The following is a 26,475-nucleotide window of genomic DNA, read 5'->3' as shown; positions in this document are numbered from 1 at the left end:
CTCATTTGTTGCTAGAATTACTGGAATTTTTTATATACACACATACATTATAAATGTCTGCAAATGTGTATTTGTGTTTATGTAACATGTTTATATGTTTCAGGCTAGAAACTATTATATCTACATTGAACTGGATTAAGAGTTCCTGTTTATCTCTATGACTAGAAACAACTTTCCTTTAGAAAAAATATTTTCAGTATAATGAAATTAATACTGGTTTCACATTATGATTTTCAGGTACTGTGGAAAGAGTAATTTTAATCTTTGAGAAGAAAAATAAAACCACTGCTCTAATAACTAAAGAGAACTAAGGTTTTCCTTTGTTTTGTTTGTTTAGTGTCTTATATTGTCTTGGCTTCCAGTGTAAAATTGAGTAGGAATCACAGTTTAGTAGATAAGGAGATTTCCATTTCCTTGCACTTGAAGTGGTTTGTTGTCAGAAACATGTTATCCCCTACTTTCCTGCCAGGAATGAGCAGCGACAGTGACATTGAATGTGACACTGAGAATGAGGAGCAGGAGGAGCACACGGGCATGGGCGGATTTAACGACTCCTTGATGGCACGGCCCCCAGACGAAGGTGCAACAACACATCTTGTCATTTCACAGAAATTAATAAAACCACCTCTTCTGCTGCTGCTGCTGCTGCTGCTGCTGCTTCTGCTTCTTTTGCTTGTATTTCTGCTTCTGCTTCTTCTCTGCTGCTTCTGCTTTTTTTTCCTTTTTAATTATTGTCATTTGTGAGACAACATTCTATGGGGTAAACTAAATGGTGAGTACTGGAAAATTTTGGTGGGTAATATTTGGCTGGGCAGACACCTGATGGATGCTACTTATTGGGTGGAGCCAGGGATCTTTGGTACAGCCTGTGCGCTCTGAGAATAGCTTTTACATTGTAAAGAGTTATTGGGGAACAAAACAGGAATTTTCAACAGAGACCATTTGTGGCCTGTAATGCCTAAAAAGATTTACTACCTGTTCCTTTATAGAAAATTTTTGCCAACCCCTAGGGAGGTTTCAGATGTTTAGTTTTAGGGTTTTTTGTTTGTTTGTTTGTTTTTCCCTCAGAGGTATTTGTAGCCTAGCTAAAGATAACTTTTTCAGATTTCTTAGAAATGTATGCAATTATGGAATCATCAATTTTTATTTCCTCTTCCTCCCAAAAATGTCTTAGGAAAAAAACTCATTGAAAGAAACCCATTGTTAGTATTCTTTGTTTTGTTTTGTTTTAGGTGTATGACATAATGATTTGATATGGATATATATTGCAAGATGATTACCACAATAAGCTTAGTTAGCATCCATAACCCATTGTTAATATTTTATCCAGAGACCTTACTGGGCAATCTGAGCATCTCTCCACAAGATTTCCTGTAATGACAACATTGTCAGGCTTATGTCGATTGTCAGCTTTATATTTTACGTATTTCCCTGATGTTCTAGTGTTTTTTTCAATACAGAGCAAAGCATTTGATGATTTTTAAGTATTAAAATACTCTTAGTAATTTTCTCTCCTAAAAGAAGCAGCCAAATTTTAGGCAACTTTTTGGAGTGCTGATGGGTTTTTGTAGTGATTAAATTGCACGTGCAGTTTCATTGGCTTTGAAATATGTTTTATGTTTACAGAGTAAGCCTTCAGCGTGTACGTCATCGTCATTTTCTATTCCCTTCTTCAGCTGCTCCCACAGTGTCTCCAGGAGGACACAGCGGGGCAGCGCCTCTCGTCTTCTGATTGTGGATATCGATCACACATTTTGTTTTTCTCCTTTATTTTCCCCTGTGTTTGCTTACACCTGACTCAGATCACAAATTCTCTGAAGACAGATTTTTCATAATCCAGCAAATCTTGATCGCTTAAATAACATACTTGATAAGGTCATTTAAAGACATGGAAAAGATAATACTGCTCTCTTAAAAATCTTTTCATTTTTTTGTCTTAGATACGCATGCCAATTTTCCTGATGGTGAACAAATAGGCCCTGAAGATCTCAGCTTCAGTGCTGATGAAAGCAGTGGAAGGTAATTTTCAAACCAAGAGAACTGACTTGCAAGCTGTCTTGACTCTGAAATTGGCTGTAGTTGGTGCTCAAATATGTCATTAGTCAGATAATCAGATTTGGTCTACTTGTTTTCATCATATCTACCTGAAATAATAATTCTGAAACTTTAGAAAGTAGAACAGTTGTAGTATAAGACATTAGTATACAGGAAAAAATTGATAGTGTGGGAAGAATTTTGTGTAATGTAATGAGTAACAATGCAGTCCTTAATTAACTTAGTAAAATAGTGTATTTATAAAAAGCTGGTTTGTCTACGACAACAGAAGGACAATTAACTGCCAGAAAATGTACCTAGACTAGACAGTGCATGCGCTCAGTAACCTGCTCAGTGTCGGAGCTCTTCTGTTTGGCTAGAGGCTCAGTTGTGTTTAAATGGCCACCTTCATATTTTGGGTTTTAATCACAGTTTATAGTTTCATTAGTGCCTGTAGATTAGTGAGCAGAAAAAGGACTTAGGCATAGGTTCTGTCCTGTAGACACTGTGTGTGAATAACAGAAGTAACACTAGACTGAAGCTCCTCTTTGGACTATGCTGACTGACTGACGTTAACTTATTTATCTTTTCTTGTTTGTTCAAGTGCAGGCACACTGATTAATGGCACATAATTGTTCTGCTGTATGACTTTTACAGATGTAATTTTAAATGAGTTAAGTTAATGGGGATTGGTTATGTTCCTGGTCACTTGTAAGATCATTTAAAATTATTTCATTTTTCTGCCTCTTACTAAACAACTGAAGTGCAACAAGTATTTTAAAACCCTCGTTTCTCCTTTATTTTCATTAGTTGGACATTGATTTCAGTGTCAATATATTTAAGGATCCATACATATTGCACAGTGGTTTACATGAAATGGTGGTGTAAGGTTTACTGTCATACTCGCAATTAGCCCAAATAATTGCCAAACTTTGCCATTGTGCTCCTGCATTTGTGTTTGAGCTGCTATATTGTTTGTGAAAAGTACACTGAAAGTTGACTAAGAGACTGTTGAAAAAGCATGAATATATATATACATGTGAGAGGCATCTCATCTGCTTATATTTTACTTAATATTGTTCACTTTTTCATGTCTGATATCTTGCCGATTGCTGTGATTCATGGTTTGCTTTTGTTCAAAACAGTTTGCACTTTTTGTTAATAAAAATGAACCTGAGAAAATATTATGCCTCTGCAGTTTATTAAAAGTGGGAAAGGAAGAGCCCCCACCGTATTTCTCTGTTCATATTGCCTGTATATTATAGAGGCTGTTGAGCTCTAAACTGTTAGTAAAGGCATGGGAAAGTTAGGAGACTTATTGTAATCTCCATAATATATATGGTCACTTTTTCTCCTTAAGTTAGTTGGAAATATTTAAGTACTATAATCTTAGGGGAAGTAAACATTTAGCATTTGTTGAGTATTACTAACACGTTAGCATTGGCATGCTATTGTATAGTTATTGGGTAGTTTATTATGCAATGATCTAAAACATTACTAATAAGGTCTTTAACGCATTTCATTTGCTATTAGATGGAAATGTATTCATGTACATTACATTTGGTGAGATAGTTTTAATCCAACTTTCTCTTTATCTCTACATTGTAATGGATGAAAATATAATGTAAGAACTTTGCACCTTTAATATTGAAAGCAAACCATTGTAAGAATTGATTAGATTTTTTTAATGAGGACATCAGAATCCATAAACACAAATGTGATTGACACTTTGAATCTCTCACAATTGCCTAGCTGTTTTTTGTCCTGTACAGATTTGATATAGATCTGAGTGCTTTTCGATGTGCCTTTATAATTCTTTTTATTTTCAAAATGTGGAATACCACATGTGGTTAAGAACTAAGAGAAGCCTGAGAATAGACTATTCAGTTGGGGAAATTAACTTGTAAAAGCATGAGTGATTTAATCATGAGATTCACTTGGGTCATTAACATAGATACAGACATAAATATAGATATAGATATAGATATAGATATAGATATAAGCTCCCCTTAACTGTGGTTTTGCTTTCCATGGTTTCAGTTACCTGTGGTTTAAAAATATTAAATGGAAAATTACAGAAAGAATTAATAAAAAAAAATTTATTTTTTTTTAAAGATTTTATTGGGGAATTGAGGGAGGGGAACAGCGCTGGGGAATTGGGGGAAGGGGAACAGACAAGTTGCTTTCCTTTTGTTCTTCAGTCTAGTTGTGGAGGATGTTGCTTCACTGGCCCAAGTTGGTACCATCATTGCGCTCTTCCCGGGTGAGGCAGATCGGTCACCGACCTCTGGACGGCAGCTCTTAGCAGCTCACGCCGGCTGCCGGCCACTCATGCTGGCTGCCAGCCACACATGGGAGATTATGGCAGCCCACTGCAGCAGGGGCTGCAGCCTATGCTGTCGCTGGTGACTCATGGCAACCCAGCTCCAGGTCAAGCTGCTGTTCACCATCTTAGCTGTAGAGGGTGCAGCGTCACAGACCCTCAGGTGGGATCCGAACTGGGGCCCTGCTGCTCAGAGCTGGTGTCCCAAGCCAACTCTTAACCAACGTGCCACTCGGCCGGCCCAGAATTCATAAATTTTTAATTGAGTGATGGAATCTGGTGCTAAGTTGCTCTGTCCCACCCAAGACGGGAACCATCCCTTTATTGTTCAGCGCTGTATACTCTACGTGCCGATTAGTCACTTGGTAACCTTCTCGGTTATCAGATTGACTGGCATAGGGTTGCAGTGCTTGTGTTCAGGTAACCCTTATTTTACTTAATGGCCTCAAAGCACAAGAGTAATGATACTGGCAATTCCAATATTCCAAAGAGAAGCCCGTAAAGTGCTTCCTTTAAGTGACAAGGTGAAAGTTCTCAATAAGGAAAGAAAAAAAAAATTTGTATGCTGAGGTTGCTGAGATCTACAGTAAAAATGAACCTTTTATTTGTGAAATTGTGAAGAAGGAGAAAGAAATTTAGCTATAATAGTTTTGCCGTCATACCTGAAATGGCAAAAGTTAGGGTCACAGTGAATGAGAAATGCTTAGTTAAGGTGGAAAAGGCATTACGTTTGTGGGTTGAAGACATGAACAGAAAACGTGTTCTGATTGACAGCCGCATGTTGTACCAGAAAACATTGAACCCATATAGAGACTTCAGCAAGAGGGACCTTAAAATGAGTGATGCCAAGTAGGGGATAACTATCCACAGTTTCAGGGCATCCATTGGGGATCTTGGAATATATTCCCCGTGGATTAGGGGGGATTAATGTAATAACCTTTGAGGTATCCCTCTTTCCTTATTTGGGAGGGTTTTTTTTTTCTTTTTAATCATAAATATTCTTAAGCTTTGCTCTTATTTTTCATGACCTTGAGGTTTTTCAGCTCGTGGATTCCTCCAGTGTCAGTGATATTTGGATCACGGTATACTTGGATCTCAAGTATTTTTCTGGCTTTTCTTATGCTCAGGTTTTGTCTAAAAACAACCAGGATACTGCCCTTATTTTGGGTGAATAGAGAGCTGTTGAAACCCTTTTAAATTGAGTTCCTGGATACCCATTACCCAGCTTTTCCTTTTGTTAACATCTTACAGAACCATAGAACCATGATCAAAACTAATATTAGTCTTGTTTATAGTACTGTTGACTCAACTGCGGAATTTGTTAAGATTTCGCCAGTTCTTTCACTAATGTCCTTTTTCTATTCCAGGATCCAATCTAGGATACCACGTTGTATTTAGTTGTCATGTTTCCTTAGTGTTTTCCAGTCTGACAGTTCCTTGGTCTTTCCTTATCTTTCATGACCTTGACATTTTGAATACAGCCAATGACAGTTGACCCTTGAACAACACAGGTTTGAACTGCGCAGGTCCACTTATATGTAGATTTTTTTCAATAAATACGAATATACAGTCAGCCCTCTGTATCCCTGGGTTTTGCATCTGTGTATTCATCCAACTTTGGATCAAAAACAGTCCACTGACTGTATGCATTGTTCTATGTCATTTTATATAAGGGACTGCTCGGAGCCTCCATGGATTTTGGTGAGGGCGGGGTGCTAGAACCAATTCCCCACAGATAGTGAGGGATGACTCTAGTTAAGTTTTTGGGGAGTCAGAAGTTATACACAGACTTTCAACTGCATGAGAGGTCAGTGCCCCTAATCCTACGTTGGCTAAGGGTCAACTCTATAGAGCGTTGCTCTGTTTGGGTTTGTCTGATGTCTTCTCATATTCAATGAAGGTTATGCACTATTGGGAAGGCCACCACAGAGGCGGGAGCCCTTCTGCGTGGATTGTATCAGGAGCAGTATGATGCAGACATGATTGGTGATGTGAATCTTAATTACTTGGTTAAGGGGTTGTCTGCCAGGATTCCCCACTATTTACTATTTTTCACTTTGTAATTACTGAATATTTGGGGCAAATACCTTGATCCTATGCAAACATTGTTTCTGCTCTTAACCACTAAGTTTAGCACCCAGGAGTGGACCTTGCCTGCAGCAGTTATTATTGCAGTGTTCTATTGGTGGTTTTCTATTTCCCTGATTTCTTCTACATTTATTATAAGAATTCTGTAAGGAAAAGTCCCTTCTTCCCCATGTGTTTTTATTCAGCTACTTATTTATATCAATGTGGACTCACAGATATTTATTTTATTCTTTGAGTTATGATCCAATGCTGTCATTATTTTCAGTTCAGTTTGTTCCAGCTTGGGCTGTTGGAAGCTGTTTCGGGTTGTCCCCTGTAACCTTTTGATATGTTCCATCCTTCTCCTTCCCCCCTTCCCTGTCCCTCCAAGATGCTCCAGGCTCATCTTGTGTTTTCCGTGCTCTTTTTTTAGACCATGGTATTTAGAAACAAAGATTGGGCTGCTACTGTGCTTATTATCACTAGCGTGTCACTGCTTCTAGTCCCTCTCAGTGGATAGAATAAGAAATGTGTACATACTTGTGCAAACACACACATCTATATGTATCTCTGTATGTATGTATATGTAAATAAGTTTTTAAGAAGAAAAACCATGTGTCTATATTGATCCCTACAACACCAGTCCAACTCCACAGCACTCATTTTAGCCTTCCCTTTTATTTATTATATCTTTCTCTCACAGCCTGGCTTTCATTAGCTATAATATATTTACTTACTTGTTCAGTCCTAATACATAAACCAAGTAGTTTCAGAACCATTGATCTATATACCCTTGTGAGGAAGATTTATGAGCTACAGTCCAGTGTTTGTGTACAGCCTTTCAGTATCATGTCAAAACACTTTCCCAAGGTTATTTAGGTATTAAGTTATGTTAGTCCTTTTCTTCCCTATCTCTTCAGTAGTTTGTAATGTAGTTAGATTCACCTGTTATAGGCTGCATTCTAGTCGCCCACACACATCCTGGTAGATTTTTAAATTTACATATATTAAAATTCCGTTTTTGTGGTCTGTACAGTTCTGTGGGGTTTGACAAATAGTCATGTATTTGCACCATACAAGCAGGGCAGTACTTGGGCTGGCTCTTGATCGGTACACCCCTTTCCACCATCCGCCCCACCATCCCCAACCTCTGGCAGCTTCGATCTGTTCTCTGTTCTTTTAGTTTTCCCTTTTCCAGCGTGTCATATAAATAGAACTACACAATGTGCAGCCTTTTACTTTAGCAAAATGCAGTTAGGTTTCAACCATCTCGTGTGAATCAGTACTTCATTCCTCTTTATTGCCGAGTAGTATTTCACTGTATGAATGTACCAGTTTATTCATTTACCCGTTGAAGGACATTTGGGTTATTTCCAGCTTGGGGTGATTTGTGTATAGATTTTTGTGTGAATGTAAGTTGTCATTCTCAAGGGTAATGTATGCCTGGGAGTGGGATTGCTGGGTATATATTAGAGAATTTGGCTAGCTTTGTCCCTGGTTCTTGGGATGTAGCCTCTAAGTGCTTAGAATTTCCTGAGTGACAAGAGTGTCTTTATGTATGGTGAGTCCTGATAGCTTGTGCTAATGAGATGACTCAGGAAGGGGGCTGGCCATGCCAGAATGACTATGTGATTAGAGGACTGGGGCTCTGAGTCATGTGATATCAGCCTGAAGAGTTCGGCCTTGTTTCTGGTCAGTCAGTCATGCCTACGTAAGGAAACCCCAGTAAGAACTTGGCGCACTGAAGCTCTGTTGTGCTTCCCGGGCTGGCAGTACTCTGTATTGTCATACATTGATGTTTCAGGAGAGGGTACCATGGCCTGATAACAAGGGAGCTTCACAATGGGACTCACCTAGACCTCACCCTGTGTGTCTCTTTTTTGCCTGATTCTGATTTCTATCCTTATAAAACTGTAATTGTATTTTTCTGAGTTTTGTGAGCTGTTCTAGCAAATTATCAAACCTAAGGGGGGGATGATGGGAACGCCCAAATTTGTAGTCAGAAATGATGTAGTGGCCTGGGACCCCCAAACTTAGAGCTGGTATCTGAAGTGAGAGCAGACTGTGGAGGGAGGACTTCGCCTAGAACCTGTGAAGTTTGGCCTGACTCCACGTAGGTGGTGTCAGAAGTCATTGCGCTGGGTCACGTGGTCGGTATACGCTTAACTGTGTAAGAAACCCCCAGGGCCTTTCCGGAAGCGCCACTGCCGTTCTGTGTTCCTAACAGCAACTGAGGATCCCAGTCCCATCCCATAAACATTTGGGACTGGGTTTTTCATTTTAGCCGTTCTAATGAGTGTGTAGTGATACCCGTTTAGCTAATATTTTTCTAAGGATTTTTGCATCTATATTCATGAAGGATACTGGTCTGTAGTTTTGTTCTGGCTTCATCTAGTTTGGTATCAGAGTGATGCTGACCTAATAAAATAAATCTTCCATTTTCCAAAAGAGAATGTATAGAATTGGTCTTCTTTATTCTTTAAATATTTGATAGAATTTACCAGTGAAACCACCTGGAAGATTTCTTTTTCTTTCGTGTGTGATTTTGGTATGTATCCTGCTGGGTGTTCTGAGCTTCGTGGATCTGTGGTTCAGTGTCTGTCATTAATTTTGGAAAATTCTCAGCCATTATTTCTTCTGCCCCATTATATAGCAACACTTAGCAAATATTCTTTTTAACATGTTCCTGCTTTTTGAAAATTTATGAAAACTACCACCTCAGGATATTTTCATTTCTGAGGGAAGCAGCTTAAATCTCAGCACTAAATAACTTTCCTTTGAATAAAAAGACAAATGACCAGTGGTTTTAAATTGCTGGGTTTTATTAAGATATTGGCAAAATTTCAACATACTTCTTACCTGAATGAACAGTTTTAATAAATAAAACATGAAGGATCACTCATGATTACAACTGAACTCAAAAGTGAGCTGTAGAGCGTAAATTGATAAATTTACTTGGTAAGAAATGATTCACTTCATTCACTTCACTCCATAGGGAATTCTTTGCAGAGAAATATAAACCAGAGAACAAAGCCTGTCTCTCACCAAAGAGCACCTAGAGTAAGATAACGAGGATGCATGTGGATTATCTAATCATCAAAGTTTATTGGAGTATTTCCTTTTCCGAAACAACTGCTCTGCCAGTCTGGAGTTCCCTATCTTAGTTCATGTTTTCTAATTAGTACAGTAAATAGTATTCAAAATAGAAGATAAAATGCCTCTAGAGGAAGTAACGATTTTTTTCAACACAGTACCATTTGTCTGGAAAATAGTGTTATAATACTGGTGGTATCTTGCTTTGAGAAAATCATCTAAGCTCTTCACAGGTTAGAAAAGAAAAACGGGCATTTGTCCTTTATATCACATGAATTTAAAAGGTGAGAAAAGTATGTTCTTACTTTTTAATTAAGATCCAAAGAAAAATTGTCCCAAATTATGATGTGACCAAAACTATAGTATCCCCTTTTATGGACTTGCTTGAGGTGAGAATGATCACTGAGTGAACAAATTATGGTAAACATCAAAATGATAAATTAAGATCACTTTCTTACAAAGCCTCGGCAAGCCTTTGATGGGGAAGGAAGTACTTGAACCCCAGCAGTTTTATCTGCAAACACTGAACTAACTCTTTATGCATCATTTTCATCTGCCCATTGGATGTTGCACTTCTCACTGGCACGGTGTCCATCAGTGGAGTGTGGCTGTCATGAAGAGGCAGGGTGACACTGTACCACCAACTGACATTCCACCACTATAAACGTGGTCAGAATCAGACTTGGTGACATTGACATTGTTGACATTGTCCTTGGAAAAGGTGTTACTTTCAAGAATCATCCTAGTTAAGTGCAACTGTAACTTTCATCTTATTAATTCAAGGATAGTGGATGGCACTTCTAGTAAAGAAAAGGTATATACATGTGTGTTTCCACCACTGTCTTTAGTACAGACCTAGCTGGGACCGACAGTCCCAGCGTTTGGTCCGATAATGCTGCTTAACATCAGATCTCCATCAACAGTACACATCCAGAAAGTGAACAGAGGAAGCCTTTAAATTAGGGACTGATGCCCTTTGAAACTCAGTGAATGTACAAGGAGTTTGTCATTACTTCACTTGGTGACCTGGAGTCTGTTTCCCTAACCAATACTATACTTTCTTGTCTATATTTATTTTACTATTTCCTATTCTAACAAAACTTGAGCAGGCAAACAAATTGATGCAGATCATGTTAAATTCAAAAAGGGATACTGCCACTCTTAAAGAGACTGAGTAGAACTTTCACCACCACTAAATTACACAATGAGTAAAAGTACAAAACATAATTCACAGACTACACCTCAGCATTAACAGTTAATATATATTATATAGATACTTTATATCTGTCTAATATTTTTACAATCACCAGGTAACACCATCATTAAGTACACGTTACAGAAATGTGTAGAAACCATTAGTTAGAGGGGTACTTATTGCTTACGTCAGCAAGCAGCAAATAAGGGCACAGGATTTGAACTGAAGGGAACTACTTTCTATCACCAGTGGCATTAAGATATAACACTGCATTTCACAAAGCACTGCTTTTATCTAGTTTATAGAACCAAGAGCAGCATATATCAGACCAATCACCACTACTTTAATATCTATTATAGAATTTTAAAGGACTTACCTTACAAATGGTACTTATCTACTCTATAAATATGCATGGTGTGGACGAATGAAAATTTGCTATTTTTTACAATACTGTTTTATAACTTGACCATACTAGAACTACTTTGCTTTATTTTCTAGAGGGCTGCTGGTATGAGAATGGAGTTAACACTGCTTATGTAGTCAGACTTATGAGATCCAGACCCTTAAACATGTGGTCTGTGTTCCTCTCAATTTCATCCAACCATGTATTTTCCCCACTGAAAAAAACCTATCACTTGTACCCTCTTTCCTTTCACCTTTATTCTGATCAAAAACATCAGCTATAGACAACTATAGATAATCTTTAAAAAAATTTGCTTACTGGCTAAATGCTTTGGATTATCATACACCAATATTCTGCTGCCTCTGTTTTCTTATTTCTTTAGATAATTTGATTCGAAACTGACACTGCACCTGATGGGTTGTTACCAAGATCTGGGCTTCAGGAAATGAAAGATGTGAGTGAGGTCCGCGTGGGGGTAAAGCACTGGGCGGTGAAGACTCTGGTACTGTAGTTGGGGCCATGTTTACTCCCTCCTTTTAGCCATGTGTCACAAGACTGGAGAAAACAAATACTGAAAATCTACTTACATCCACATTTTAAAAATAAAATCTATAGATTAATGATCTGATCATTGCTAAAGTGAAGCTGTTTTTACTTACATGACATGAATAGACTGGCACCCAAAATATGCTACAGTCCTCTATGTTTTTAAAATCCAGGAATTTTAGTCCTCCATTATGGATCTGGGGAACATAATTGTATTATTCCGTAAAAACCTGATTAGGCAGTGGGCATGTCTCGGCAAGAGCATTTAGTACCTTAATAGCACGAGTGACTGAGCACTATAGCGGTACCACCTGTTCACTGGCATGGCTGCCTCCTGGTTGACTGGGGGAGGGCCAAATGTCACGGGGACACATTCCTGATTCTCAGAATCAGAGGCTGCTTCACTGAACGAACCTGATTATTAGTTTATTTGCTGTCTTTAGTTGAAGATATGCTTCTGGCTTGAAATTGCAGGAATGGCAAAAAGCAGACAATTTAAAAATATCCAATACAAATAAATACTGGAATGAGAAACATATCCTGTCTGCAGTCTGACGTTGCATGGAGCAGGCCTGGGGGGCGATCTCCATAACTAAGCAGACCTCAGTCTGAGTGTAATCTGCACTCTCCTGTGCACTTGGCCTCTGGGCTCACTTTAGGCAGTACTCGCAGTCTCTTCGCACCAATTCCTTCATTCCCTTGGGGGAAACGGTTTTAGAGAAGTCAAAACTAGTATTTTTCATTCTCCAAAACCACTTTTTATAGTAGTATATACCTTTGCTGTCTGTGACCTTAAGAAAAAGGCAGAAAAAATAGAAATATTACTTGATTTTCTTTTTAAGTGGTAACTTGATTCTAGTATATTTGTACCTTACATCATCTGTGTTAAACAAATGAAGGTACAGTGAAAAACAATGTAGCATCATAGGTTAAAACCAGTTGACAGCAGTCTTCTAAAATTACAAATAATAAAAATTCTGCCGAAAGCACCATAGCAGGTTATGAAACTCCCAAATAACTACAGCCCTAGGAAATACTTCTACATTCAAAAAATTTTCAGTCTTTTTATGTTACAGAAAAAAAAAATCAGTAAATCTTTATGACTGTGCTGCCTCACAAGTCTGAGAATATGACGTTTTTACACTAGGTTTCTACTTTCATTGTTACCAGTTAAAACCCATATGGCTTTTAGTCTTTCATTTACCAACCAGAAAAAGGGGGGGAGGCATTTCCCTCATAGTCCCCAGTCTTTTAAGGAACATTCCCCAACTAAATCTCATTCTGCATTAAGTTTTCCATAGCTATATTAGGCACATCAGACCAGATTGCAACTGCGTTGAGATTTTTCAACACTATATATCCTGATTCAAATAACTAACTCACAAGCTTCCACTAGTGACGTGGGGTGGGGTTGTATGTAGATGCAGAGATACATCACAGGGATCAGTTGTATAATTTTGCTAGTGAAACCGCCAATTATTTTCTTTAGATTGAAAACACTATTTTGAGTTTCCTAGAGATCTATTTACATTTAAGAATTGAGCCATCCATGTCTTCATAATGAAGGACATATATTTCAGAAATGTCTACCTTGATTCTACTCTGATAGTGGTGTTTTTATGGGGGGAGCTAGCTAGCCTACTGGAAAGAGAATTATTATATTTTACAGCTCTGGGGAAGATCTGGATATGGAATATCATTACTCTTTCTGAGTTTCCTCCTCATGTTTTCACTGTACTCTTTCCAACTATTTTGCCTCCATGGCAGAGAACTTCTTAACATCCTCTTTCTCTTCCCACTTCGAATAAGTGAAGACAGGCTGGTGCCTACTTTGTGGGAAGGCTCTTGAGCAGAGAGAGATGCATTAAATTTTGGATTAAACCTGAAACCGTGCCGCCTCTTTGAGTAGTGGCCGCGTAAATGAGACAATCTAGAAACTCTGTTTCCCAGTAATTTGAACTGTTCATTTTCCAACCTAGGGCAGACAGGAGACAAGCTCTCCATTCTGTGGCTCTGCTGCCCTGTTGAACCCAAATTAAAGGAAGAGGGAAACATTCCAGCCCCACTCTGTTCAGGCAATGATGATTGAGCTGCTTTTTTCTCCATTATTAGCTCATTAATAAGATTTGCTTTCTTTGGTGCACCAGGGCCAAACATCTCAACTGGTGGCAAAAACTGAGCACTTGGAGGTTTGCTTGCTTCTATTTGTGTGAGATCTAGGTAGCCTGGGTCTTCCAGCACGTTGGTTTGGGACCCTGGGCTCAGGCTAGTTCTATCAGTGAATGAATCCACACGCCCATCATAGCCTAGATCGGCTGGTGCTGAGCACTGGTGCTGAGGCCAAGGGCGTTTGCTCTCTCCATGATTCTCCTTATCATCCCCACCATCTTCTTGCCCTCCTTGAAAAGAGTTCTCTGTCCAATCTGATTCCTCACTAACATTTACAGCTTTGTTCATGTCCCTCAGGAATACCACAATAACAGTGATATTATCACTTGACCCAGCATCACGAGCTGACGCCACTAGTTTGTGGGCAACCATGCTGCTATCTCCGTTATTCTCCTTCAGGTGGTCAGACACAACTTTCACTGCCTCATCAGGGTTCACGGTGTCGTAGAAGCCATCGCAGGCCAGAATGAGGTAGTCTTCCGTTCCATCCAAAACAGTAGAGGCGGAATCAGCATCCCCACAGATGTATGGCTTATGTTCAGCATCTCCTGTGGGAATTAAAAGATAGGTCAGAGTTTGGTTTAACTTGTATGTAAGAATGTTTACGGCCAATGCTATGACTCTGATCACAATCTGCTGCGTTGTGATAGGAGTTTATGAGCAAGAATCTATAAGCTAGTTTTAGATAAAATACTTGAACTCTGTTAATCAGATGCTGCTCACTCCATACTCTCAGTTAAATAAGTGCCATTCACTGGGCTTAGTTTCTTATCGAGCTTAGACTCTGACTCTTGTCCTCTAGCTACTATGACTTAGGGTTAGCTGAGCATGGCAACTAATGTCAAATCTAAATTTGTTGCTGTACTAAAAAATCCAACCCTACATAGGAAACCTTGTTGATTTAGTAGAGCTGTTCTTTTACTGGTGGTTAGGTTTGATTTGCGATTTGAGAACAAGGCCACATTGAAAAACAAACCAAAGTTCTGAACACGCTCTTCATTAAACACTTAATTTTTGTTCTGCCCTTGTTTAGACATCAGTAGCTTCATGATGTGAGCAAGGAGTAAGGTTTGAGTTAAAATCAAGTCCAAATCCCTCAAGCCAAGAAAAGTCACCCCAGACCTCCGACAAGGTTACTAGAATGTTAGTCTCTTGGCTCCCAGTCCAGTTTGCTTTTCGTTTTTTAAAGCTGCTTTGTGTACTACTCATAGAGAATAGTCAGAATGTGTATGATCATTTCTCTTGTCTTCAGGGATGACCATATTCTTCTAGCTTTCTTCGAATGTCTCAGATCTTCTGTCTTTATTGCTGCTGTTCACTCTCCATTTGTGAACAACTGGGAGAACGCCCCCCACCCCCACCCCCAAAGCCCTACTGGGCCTTGATTTCTCTCTCTTCTTGCTTAGTTCATCCACTTACAGAATGACATTTGAGCTGGGCATTGAAGGATCATTAGTTGTCACCAGGCAGAGTTGAGGGAACAGAATTAGCAAAGACAGAGAGGTAACTATTAGGGAGTAATGTGGAGTTGAATATAGGGTGCTTGGAGTAGAGATGGACTGGAGCCATCAGGCCCACAAAAGCTAGGTTTCTGTCACCAGACTACTAAAATCATCCATCATCTGCAGTGCATATTGGAACTTTCAGATCCAGTGCCCTTCCAAATCCATTCATTGTTTTCTTTTAGGTTTTTGGGCAAAGTCTAGCCAAAGGGTCCTTAGCCATTGGGTAACCAAATAGCTATTACTACAACAGGGACACTCACTTCTTTACATAAAAAACACAGACTATTGAGCAGTAATTCCTAGATTAGGGTATCATAATTCATCGATACTAGTTTTTAAAAATTTACGAAGTGCTTTATCATTTGTAAAGTGTGGCATATGCTTGCTTAGTGGTTAAGGATGCCAGCTAGAGTCAGACTGCCTGGGTCCAAATCCTAGCACTAGTTAAAAATCCTCATCAGTTACTGTCCTTTCCATCACACTGACACTGAACTTTCTGACCGGGGGAAAATAAAATGAAGTAAATATACTTAAGTGATCTGGCTGTATTATCACTTTCTAATATCTGTTACAGGTTCTTTCCTATCCAAGTAAGATTCTCTCCAACATTTCACATCCCTGTTCAATCCTCAGATAGGCTCAGAAAGCTCACTAGGAACCCTAGGGATAACCGCTAGCGCCAGTGAGGGCCACGTGTCCTACCCAGCAGGTTGCATGATGGGATACCCTGAACAACAGGTACTAAATATATTTATTTGTGTTAGTTTATCTATAAGGTAAAAAACTATCTTTTTCATACAGTAGCCAGAACCATTTTCCTCAACCTTGGTTTTGATTTTGTCAACTCCACTTTATGATACCTTTTAATTAGCCTGTTAAAGCTAATTAAACTTCCAATCATGGGCTTCAGTGTCCTCCACCAATTCACTTTACAAATTTCTCCATCCCCTATTCTGACTGGATTATTATCATCATTATTATTTTCTGAATTCCAGCTCTAAAAATAAATGTGATCTGAGTCATACTGTTCCCAAAAATCTTGTTTTAGTGTTTCAATTAAAAGACTACTGCAACTGTTAGTTTAGAACAGAACATACAAAGATTTGCACAGAGAAAACGCTGCCAAAATTCTGGCTTTTCACCTGCTCTACTGTTGGATGTCAAATTCATGACATTTCGCCCCCAAATTTGGTAGGAGGGCATGATTATCCATTTCATGGTAGAAATGGCAACATCCTTTTGTCTTCAACCTCCTCTCTCCGTATGCTAGGAAACATACCATGCTTCTGTCAACTTTGGTTCATAAATCTGAAGGGCTTATGGGGAGAAGCATTTTTAAATCTTTTTCTTTCTAAAGCTTTAAGTGTCATTTTCTTTCTTCTACGCAGAGTTGAACTCTGCTTAGGAGTCCTTCTGCGTGTCCCTATTTGGCTACCTATTTCATGAGCTTTCAAATCTCACATTGTTCAACTCTCTCTTCCAAGTTACTGGATTTCAGGAGATGGCCTAATTTCTTACTTCAAAGAAAATTAGGTTTATCAGCCTGAATTCCCTCAGTTCCTCCCCAACCCCCCATTTCTTCTTTTAAGCTGTAGAGATTCACCTCTATCAGCTACCATTTTCTGAGTCAGAGGCGTCCTTCTCAGAGCTATCCTGTGCTGTTGGACCTGTCTCTCTAGGGCTCCTGCTTCTCTCTCACATCTTCACTTTCTCTTCTGCTTGCTCTCTTCTTTTTTTCCTACAAACATGGTCTGATCTAAAATCTCATCCCAAAAACAGTAAAAGCAACCCTTTCCCAAATCAGATTTTCCCTCAAGCCACCACACTATTTCCCTTCACCACCAAATCTACATGTGCTCCTATGTTAGTGTTCATTTTCCCTCACCTGATTGTGTTCCGGTTTTTCCACCTATTAAGCCAAGACATTTCTCTCAAATGTTACCAATTATAGTAAGTCCTCACTTAATGTGGTCAATAGGCTCTTGGACTTTGAGTGCAACAACATAAAACGAAACCAGTTTACCACAGGCTAATTGATATACACAAGAGTTAAGTTCCTACAGCATCTCATCAATGTTATCATGACATGACGTTGAACGAAACATTATTCAAGGACCTGCTGTGTTTCCTATTTTCAAAATTCCAGGTCTCTTTTTAACTCACTTTGCACTTGACCCCTGCAGCACTTGACCCTGTTGACTGCTTGCTTACTCCTAGAAACCCGCTCCCCCAGCTCCTATGATACCCCGCTTGTATGACTGATCCCTTTTCTGTTTTCCTCACTGGCTCCTTCACTTGATAACAGCACTAACAATTACTGTGTGCTAAGACTGTGGTGGGCAGGATCCACGTGTGGTGCATGTGTATACCATTTAATACAAAAACTCCATGAATTAGGTACTGTTACTCTTCACACTTTACAAAGGAACAAATAGACACAGCGCAGTTAAGTCAACTTCCCTAGCCCCGCAGCTTGTAAAGTGGCAGATCCAAGATACAAACCCAGAAAGCATGACTTCATTATGTTATTCTCCCTTAAATATTGAGTCTCATCCTTGGTCTCTCCCTCTTCACGCTGCATATTCTTCCTGGGCAACGTCATCCATGCATATAGTTTCAACTAATAGATATATATAATATATAATATATATATATATCACTTCACAGGTTGCTAATATGATTGTCAAAACTGGATGAGTTCCCAAATCTCTATCTCCACCTTAGAGCTCTCTGCTAAGCTCCAGAACTGTATTTCCAACTGCATGTAAATGATCTCTTCCAAGACATCCCACAGGTACCTGCCATACAGAATATGTCCAAAATGCACTCCATTATCTGCCCTTCTCCCCACCCCCAGCGTTGCTGCTGCTTTATTACAAATGCTTTATCTTTTCAGTCACACAAGTCAGAAACCTGGAAGTTGCTTTTTCTCTTTCCCCACAAACTGTCATTTCTGTCTCATCAGTTTATACCCTCCTCTGTATCCTGCTTAGCTTTCCTCTAACAAACTGTTATCACCAGCCCCCTGAATTATCGCTCCTCTAGGCCTTCTACTGTAGTCTGCCTTCCATATGCCATCATTACAGATATCTTACCAACACAAACCTGGTCATTCACCTGGTAAAGCCCCTCATAATCAGACATCAACACTCCCCTCTTCCGACTCGCCCTCTGCCGCAGCCTCCTGGACTGGCTGCTCTGCCAGGCACCCTTTGTGTGTGTTCCCCTATTCCTGTCATTTCCCCCCTGAACACTACCCTCCATATCCAACTCCAAAGTCACTGCCTCTGTGAAGTCTGCCTTCTTCTCTTAGACTGTCACTTATTCAAGGGCATCCTTCCCCTGCTGTAGTTTCCCCTTGTGTTATATTTTTAGAAACAAGAAAAAGCGAGTGTCCTCTAGTACAGCTGGTTCTATAGCAGGCATTAAAGACTCCTCTCGATAGGTACTCTGACACAGACGGGAAGATCAAGAGGAAGAGGTCTTTGGTTGGAATTGTGAAAAAATAATTCTGTATGGAGGTATGTTTTAGAAATGGCAAGTTTCCCCTATATGGCCTTATTCCAGAGTTCTTAATAACTCCCTCAGTCATAAGGAAAGCCCACTTTCAGTTTCTCAGGAGGCATTTGCAGAATTTTTCTTTCACTCAGCCTTCGGCTGCTGCATTTGGGCCACTTCACAGCTTGCCCCAGCCCCCAGCATCTTACCAGAGGAGGGGGGGAGGAACTCACATCAGTGGTGAAACTGAATCAGTACCCTGAGATTTTGTTAATGTTGTGGAATTTTTTGGTAATGATAAGCAAAACTTGGAGATTAGGTGTGAATTCCATTTATCCGTGTTATCCCTGTACCAACCTACTTCATTTCTTCAGGAGGCAGTGACTAAGAACTGCAGTAGTGTGCATATCACCTAGGCAGACACACATTGATTTATTCTTTTCAAAAAACCAGAAAATGAAGCTAAGCCACGAAGCCTAAAAATAATAAGCCCAGGTGCCAAAGTGAAACAAAGACAGAAACAGGACTATATATAGCTCAACTTTTTGAACTTGCACTTTGTCCAGTCACCTCAGCTGTTTACTCTTTCAAGGTTTAGATAGAGTTTTGTTGACTTTCTGCTTCTTTTGAAGAATTTAGGTCCCAGGGAGCAGATTCTTTGAAATCCAGCATTGTCTAGCAAATTATTATATTCCTCATATAGAAAGTTATTTTCATTTAAAAAGCACAATGTTTCTCCTATGAATTTGTTCTCTGTTGTTTATGTCATTTTATAATTCACTGAAAGAAATTTCAGTCTGCAAGGTAAAATATGGGGGGGGGGACCTTCCATTCTCTGGAAAATACTGATTTAAACTAAATATGAACCAAAACGCAATGAAATGAGGATCATTGTGGTTTTAAGCGGATTTGTGTACCAAAGATTAAAGGTTTCCATTTTAAAAAAAGGACAGAAACTAGTAAGTTCTGCATTTCTCAATATAATTCCCTTTTAAAATGGAACTTAAGTATATAAATGAGTAGGTTAATTAAATCAAATAACTAAAAGAGGCATCATCCAACTGTTATTTTAAATAATAAGCACACTGATAATATAAATTATCATCTCAAGGTCCCTTGTATCAGAGTTAATATAAGACAATGAGCCAGAAGAGGACAGTTTAGAGAAATAAAAATTAATTGGTTTTTCCTACCAATGGCTCTGGAGACTGACAGACTTCCATTCACCCTCCAGGCACCAAACCAGACTACACAACCTCCAAGGGCTTCAATTCGCTGCTTTTCATCCTAAACAGCAATGCAATAAAAGAAGCAAATAATTAGATTCAGGATTTATTCATCTACCTTAACAGTAAACAACAGATATAATACTCATCAGCTTCTCTTTATTTCTCCTTTGGAAGGTGGGCATGGTTGTGAGATAATAGTGATAATTATGGTAATTAAGTGAATCTTAATTAACTAAAAAACTGCCTTTGTGGAACAGACCATACTTACCTCCCTGTCCGGTTTGTGTGGCTTCATTAGTTCAACAGCTTGGCCCTTTCTCACAAGCATAACCTGGGAATCACCCACCCAGGCCACATGTAGCATGTTGCCTCTGATAAAGGTCACCACTCCTGTGGTCCCACATCTTAAGCTCTGGAAATAGTTTAAATAAAACTAGAGTCAGTAAAAATAAATAGATATCAAATTCTCATTGAGAGCAATTTATAGTTGATACAGACATTTCATTTGGGAGCTAGACTATTAATTCGATTTCACAAATACACAGCAATTCCTATTTAATTCAAATATCTTATTTTATATGTATTTATGTGTGCACACACACAGACCCGTTTGATCTGTGATATGCAAGACGGGGATGATGATGATTCTATTTTATACACAGATAAGAAAACGACGGCAGGTTGTGTGACTTGTCCAAGGGCAGGTAAATGATTAGTACACAAAAGAGAAATGAGATTCTTTTTCCTCCTAGTCCAGTGCCGAATCCATTACATCAACCCTAAGAGTACAGATAACCATATTCTGGTCCCTGTTTCGTTACTGACCTACTGTATGTCTAGGGGGAGAGTCCTAGCTTTACAAAATAACATATAAAGCATCTGACTGCTACATAAATGCTCCCATACTCTGGATATTAAGAGAGGAGCCAAGAGATAACATACATTCCCTGGAGTGGTAAGATACTTATATCGCAAACAAAAAAACTCCTCTACAATAATTTTAGGGGCTTTTGCTTGTGGAACATTGCATAAAGAACTAACAGCCTGGAATTTCACTGCAGTAGCTCAGTACCACTGTACTTAATGCTCTTGATACTAATATACTGAGATGACATCTCCACTTGACATGAGTCACCACCAAATGAGCATGACTTTCTGTTACTAAGGACTTAGCCTAAATTAGAACCAGTGCGTCGAGGGTAGTAAAAGGCCCCTTGTAGCCAATGAGAAAAACAACTTCTCCTTTTCCCTATATAGGGAAAGTTTGTTATAAATCCTCACCCACCAATAAAATGTCTTCCCACACAGACTGTTCAAAAACTCAGCCCCCTGGAACACATGATAAAGACACTTGAGTGCATATGCCCTGGAGAGAACAGGAGGCAGGGCTGCCTCACAACAGGAATAGCTACTTTCTTCCCAGCAGTTAGCAGCACATGGAAGCACAAGGAGAAAAGGAACTGCTGAGACAAACCTAAATTATTCAAGAGAATTGTTGGCAGGACTGGGGGACACTAGGCTCACTGGCAAAGCAAATGAGGTGACATGGTCAGAAAAGCCCTAATTTTGAGGACACAGGAAAAGGGATAGAGGATGAGGAAGACCCGTGATTCTCTTAGTTTCACGTGGGTGATGACAGATCACCTCTCAGCAGGTTCTGTCCTCAGTCAGGATGATGACAGCCAGCAGCTCCACGGCAGATAGCCACGCAGTGCTGGCCCTTGAGAGATTGGAAGGTCTGAGGTCAACAATTTTATCTTGTTTTCTAGCCCTGCCTCTATATGTAGACCTTAGTGGTGACCGTTGTTGGATTTGCATATTAACCTAAACTTGGGTTGCGGGTGGGGAGATACAGAATATTTCTCTTGCTTAGTACCAAATAGTTCTGAGTTATTGTTTCATTAATTCCAAGCCCCACTACTATACTTAACTATGAGATCAAGGGAATGGCTTAAAATGATTACCCTGTGCCCTCCAAGTCCTTTCAAAAGAGTTAATGTTTCGGTCATAGTACAGGATTCTGATTTTCTGTGTGTATATAATTCGGTAATTACTCTTAAAAATTATTCTCTTTTGATTGGCCCCCAGTTAGAAATGAACATAGAGTACTATAATTATGTACCAACACCCAGAATGATAATTAGATTAAAATTTTTACTTCTAGATCTTCATATAGAACCCCTGTCATTCATTCAGAATAAACACCTTAAGCCTGATTACCCCTAAGCAATTAGGACGTGAGTGTGAACTGTTCTTCCTGTTAAGAGAAAATCAGTTCAAGGATCATCTAAGGATTCACTCTCTCCAAGCAAATTTTCCCTCAAGAGAGACACAGTGAAACACTGCCAACCATTTAGAACCAAATGTATGGGAGTAATCCCAGCTTCTGTTTCTTTTTTAGACCATTGTTTTAATCACCATATTCAGATTTCATCAGCAAAAGTCTGCTTGGAGAGATGGTCCTGGTGTGAACCTGGCAGGCGATGGTGAATAAGAAAGATAAGACTCACCTGCCTGATCCAGCAATGGATTGCCTTTCTAGAAAATTATAGCTTGGGAGTTTCTCTACCGTACGTCATAGCACCCCACCAAAACTCTTCCTGGAAACAGAATTAGAACTACAACAGAACCCAGTACTATGGGTCAAGAATACAATTTGGAAGAGAACTTTAAATAATGCCTGCCCAAAACGAGAAAATCCAAAATAGCCCTTTAGCCCCAGACCAAGGCGAGCTCAGCTAGTGCACTCGTGGCTAGAATTCATGAGAAAATGCCTACCTCCCTGGCTGCTTTCTGCACAAACCGTTCATCAGTGACCCGGAAGGCCCGGCACAGGGCCTCGGCAGGGTCGTGGGGGAACATCTCCTGGCGGACTAAGTTAACGTGCAGGTGAACGGAGGCATAGATGGCAGCATCCACTCCCCCATGGCCATCAAACACGGCAAAGTAAGCTTGTTCTTCCTGGTCCTGTTAACAGAAGCAGAAACAGTTACGGGAGTTAGGCATAACGTGATTCAAATGAGCCAGTGCCTGCGCCGTAGCCCATCCTCCACTGCATTTGCCACCCAGATAGACTAAATCTTTCCCTTTTCTGACATGCCTCATCAGCTGCTAAAATACCTGCAATATTAGGGCACCTGCTTACACACCAGAACGCGAACACATCATGCCCAATTAGCTCAGGCTGAGGTGCCCTCTGAAAGCTGTTGTCTTGTACCATGGAAACCACCCACATACATTTGCTTCAAAATTGCTGCTGCAATTTTGAGGGGAGAGGGAGAAAAGAGAAATTAGGAGGAATTGAACAAAAGCCGTTATGGATTGAGTATTTTTTCCAAAAAGTATTTTAATAGAAACTGAGAACAAAAGGAAATAATCGCCTTCCAGCACAAGGCCAATTATGTTATGTTGTTGAACATACACGGAGATCATAAAAGCACACACATACTTCTGAACTATAATATCTCCTTCAAAAGTCATTCATGATCACAATCCTCACCATAAATAACAGTCTAAACAGGTTAGCAAAACTTGAACCCATCGGATGTCCAAATGCCCCGTTACACTTGACCTGGTCCCTTATCCAGGCTTAGCTTCACATTTCCTGGCCCACCCACTGCCTGAAGCGCTAAAACAACTGCCAGAGGAGGGTCTGCCAAGCCTGTGCTCTGTCCTGACAAAGGCAGCCTAATCACAAGGTCTCATGAAAACCGTCAGGAGTTTGCTTCTTCATCTTCAGCTCAAGTGTTTAAATCACAGTCCGAGCTCAGACCTGTAGCTCACTGAACTCTCACCGAGTCCTGGACTCCCTTTAGGCAACAGTAGGGAATGACTTTGTCTTTGACATTCCTTAGGCTCTAGGAGCTCGGATGAGTCCAGGTCCTGTCATTCAAAGTAAATCAAGCATACAAAATAAATCATACCATTTTCTTGTGCTTGTTTTCCCATCTGTTAGGTAGCGATGAGTTACCATCTCTTGGGGATTTGGTCAACAACAGGTATATTTGTGCTTTGAAAAAGTTCTTTTAAAGGGTATGCTACATTTACAAAAGTACCACATATAAATGTCCGTAGAGTAATGATAATACCCAAATATTAGGAAATCTATATCTAATCTATAATTAGCTAATACAGCAATGTAATCAACACCATCTAATTGGGTTGTCGGAAAAGTCATGACGCATTTTTGCAACAAAAAAAAGAGAAAAAATATGTCCTGACTTTTCCGACAACCCAATATATATATATATATATAATGCCATCAGAGATTGACTGATTAAAGTACCTAGAAAAAAAGTCCTGACATGTATAATAGCATTTCTACCCGTACTGAAGTGTAGTACTCATTTTTAAACAACCCAGTTGGCAGGACAAGGGTAAAATTGCAAACCAGCAGATACAAGCAGTTTTTAAATGATGACTAAGCTGTTGTGGGATTAGCACAAAAGGGAGGGGCAGTAATATCTCTGTGGGGGTGTGAGACTATAACTAAACAATGGGAGATTGGGGGGGGGGGAGATTTCTTAATATAGCATCAGAAGAAACAGAAGGGAGCCAAATGGATCTCTTTAAATAATCAGTATAGCTTCTTAAATTGAAAAAGATACTGATGTTTCACATTGTAAATATAATGTATGCAGGTTTGGACTAATAAAGAAGTGTAAAGAAGTAAATTATAATCCCACCATCCACAGATAACTAGTCATTTTTCTCTATATATACATTTTTAAATAAAAGTAGGATCATACTGTACATAGAATTTTATATCCTGCTTTTTGTCATTTATTATATCATTAGCATTTCCCCCATGTCATTACCCAAAGACATAACTAAATGGGCACATACTGTACATCTTAGGAGCATACCACAGTTACCATTCCCTATGTGTAATGATGTAGATCATTTACAATTTTTTATTATTGACAGTGTTGTGTAAAATATTTATGTCAAACAAAACATATAGGTAAGACTTATGCATTTCTGTTTCTTATAAAATTAAAAGAGAAATGACCAGATCAAGGGGTATGTCAATTTACAAGGTTCTAAGAATGTGTTGCCAAATTGCCCTCAAAGCCTGTTTCACTATAGCAAGGTGTTCCTTTTTGAGTTAGGCCTTTCAACTGATTTTGAGGCAAAATGAAAACCAACCAAGTCAACCAATGGCAATAATACCCTCAAACCTGAATATAATCTTCAAGTGGGTGTAGTGGTATAAAGGATTGTTTATCACGTGACAGTCTTTTGGGTTAATTTGCAAGGTAACATTTGGAAACAGGTACCACCTGATCTATCTTAGTAAAATAAGCGCCAATTATCAACCCACCATCACTGCTTATCAGAACTTAACAGTCAGCTAAAATTTAAATTTAGCTGCTAAATAAAGGAAATACTGTGCTTTGTAAAAATTACTGCATTGTAATTTCTAAGTTATGGACTTGAGTGAAGAGGCAAGTGACAGGCAAAGGAAACAAACCTACCTCTGTTTGCATTAACATAATACACTTAATAAAAAGAGAAGAGGATGATAACAAGAAAACGGTTATTAAGTTGACAAGGCTCATATGATCCAATTTGTCAGTCACAGAGATTCATGAAATGCAATTCCAGCTACTTTCCTATCTCAGAAACCGAGATTTAAGAAAAGAAAACCACATGAAACCAGAAATCTCAGTCTCAGATTCATTCTTTTATGTTTCTGTTTCGTGTTGCTTCAGCAACATAGTAATGTGGGAATTTAATAAATGCCATTTGATTATACTATCAAAGTAGTTTCCTTATAAAACAGCTTTGTTAAGATAACAACAAATTTCTTCTTGGCTTGTAGGTATGTTTATAGAATAGCTCTGGAAGGTTACACAAGAAACTGATAATTCTCTTGCCTTCCTGGAGGGGAACGGAGTGAGACAAGGATGAGAGAGATTTTATTTTCCAGTTCTAAAACCACGTAAACTCATTACCTATTCAAATAACAGACTGGGTCCTTTCCTGTTATCTGATGCACGCACACCTGTGCCACCTTGCCCTGAGCCCCATTCCAGCCTATCAGAGAGAGCTACTAGAAGTATACTGTGGGTTTTCCTGTTAGCAAACAGGACCAGGAGGATGTTTGTTTTGCTTTTTAAATCTCATTGACTCTTCAGAAGTGCCCTTTACCTCTAGGTTGAAGAGCATATTAAAGTCAGGAATGCAGACATGTTTGTCCTCCATTTTCCTGCGCATGTTTTTGATGGCATGGATTGACGTCTCATAATAAAGCTGGGGCCTCCTGCGGAGAGGGAAGTCTTTCACCCAGCTGCAGCAAATCTCGTGCAGTTTGCTGAAGACAGAACGGGCCAATTTCACTGTCTCAATCTCTGAAAGAAACAGAACCCGCAATGAAGAGCCTTGTAAAAACTGCTTTTCACTTGCCTGAT

The 26,475-nt window shown here is 39.3% G+C and overlaps 2 protein-coding genes across 6 annotated transcripts in view; one reads left to right on the top strand and one right to left on the bottom strand.

Moving 5' to 3' along the window:
• Positions 1–26,475, top strand: part of TRIM37 (tripartite motif containing 37) — a 123,570-nt gene that overhangs the window by 89,004 nt on the left and 8,091 nt on the right. Inside the window, exons 23-25 of one of the 4 annotated variants that reach the window (XM_019636708.1) lie at positions 470–580; positions 1,941–2,019; positions 11,498–11,743. In XM_019636708.1, coding sequence (XP_019492253.1) covers positions 470–580; positions 1,941–2,019; positions 11,498–11,501 — 194 coding nt within the window. In that variant the 3' untranslated portion in view covers positions 11,502–11,743. Of the gene's footprint in view, positions 1–469; positions 581–1,940; positions 3,222–11,497; positions 11,744–26,475 lie in introns of those variants that run through there. The other 3 variants (XM_019636707.1, XM_019636709.1, XM_019636710.1) reach the window with 3 other exon arrangements.
• PPM1E (protein phosphatase, Mg2+/Mn2+ dependent 1E) overlaps positions 9,226–26,475 on the bottom strand; it is a 153,491-nt gene continuing 136,241 nt past the window's right edge. The window contains exons 3-7 of one of the 2 annotated variants that reach the window (XM_019636711.1): positions 26,216–26,415; positions 22,841–23,029; positions 20,331–20,474; positions 20,027–20,120; positions 9,226–14,378 (exon numbers count right to left, since the gene is read on the bottom strand). In XM_019636711.1, the coding sequence (XP_019492256.1) occupies positions 13,318–14,378; positions 20,027–20,120; positions 20,331–20,474; positions 22,841–23,029; positions 26,216–26,415 (1,688 nt within the window). In that variant the 3' untranslated portion in view covers positions 9,226–13,317. The remainder of the gene's footprint in view (positions 14,379–20,026; positions 20,121–20,330; positions 20,475–22,840; positions 23,030–26,215; positions 26,416–26,475) is intronic. The other variant, XM_019636712.1, reaches the window with a different exon arrangement.

Source organism: Hipposideros armiger, unplaced genomic scaffold, assembly GCF_001890085.2.
Source record: "Hipposideros armiger isolate ML-2016 unplaced genomic scaffold, ASM189008v1 scaffold_29, whole genome shotgun sequence".
In the NCBI taxonomy this organism is placed as follows: Eukaryota; Metazoa; Chordata; class Mammalia; order Chiroptera; family Hipposideridae; genus Hipposideros; species Hipposideros armiger.
Note: the sequence above shows the minus strand (reverse complement) of the source record. Positions and strands in the feature narration are given on the sequence as shown.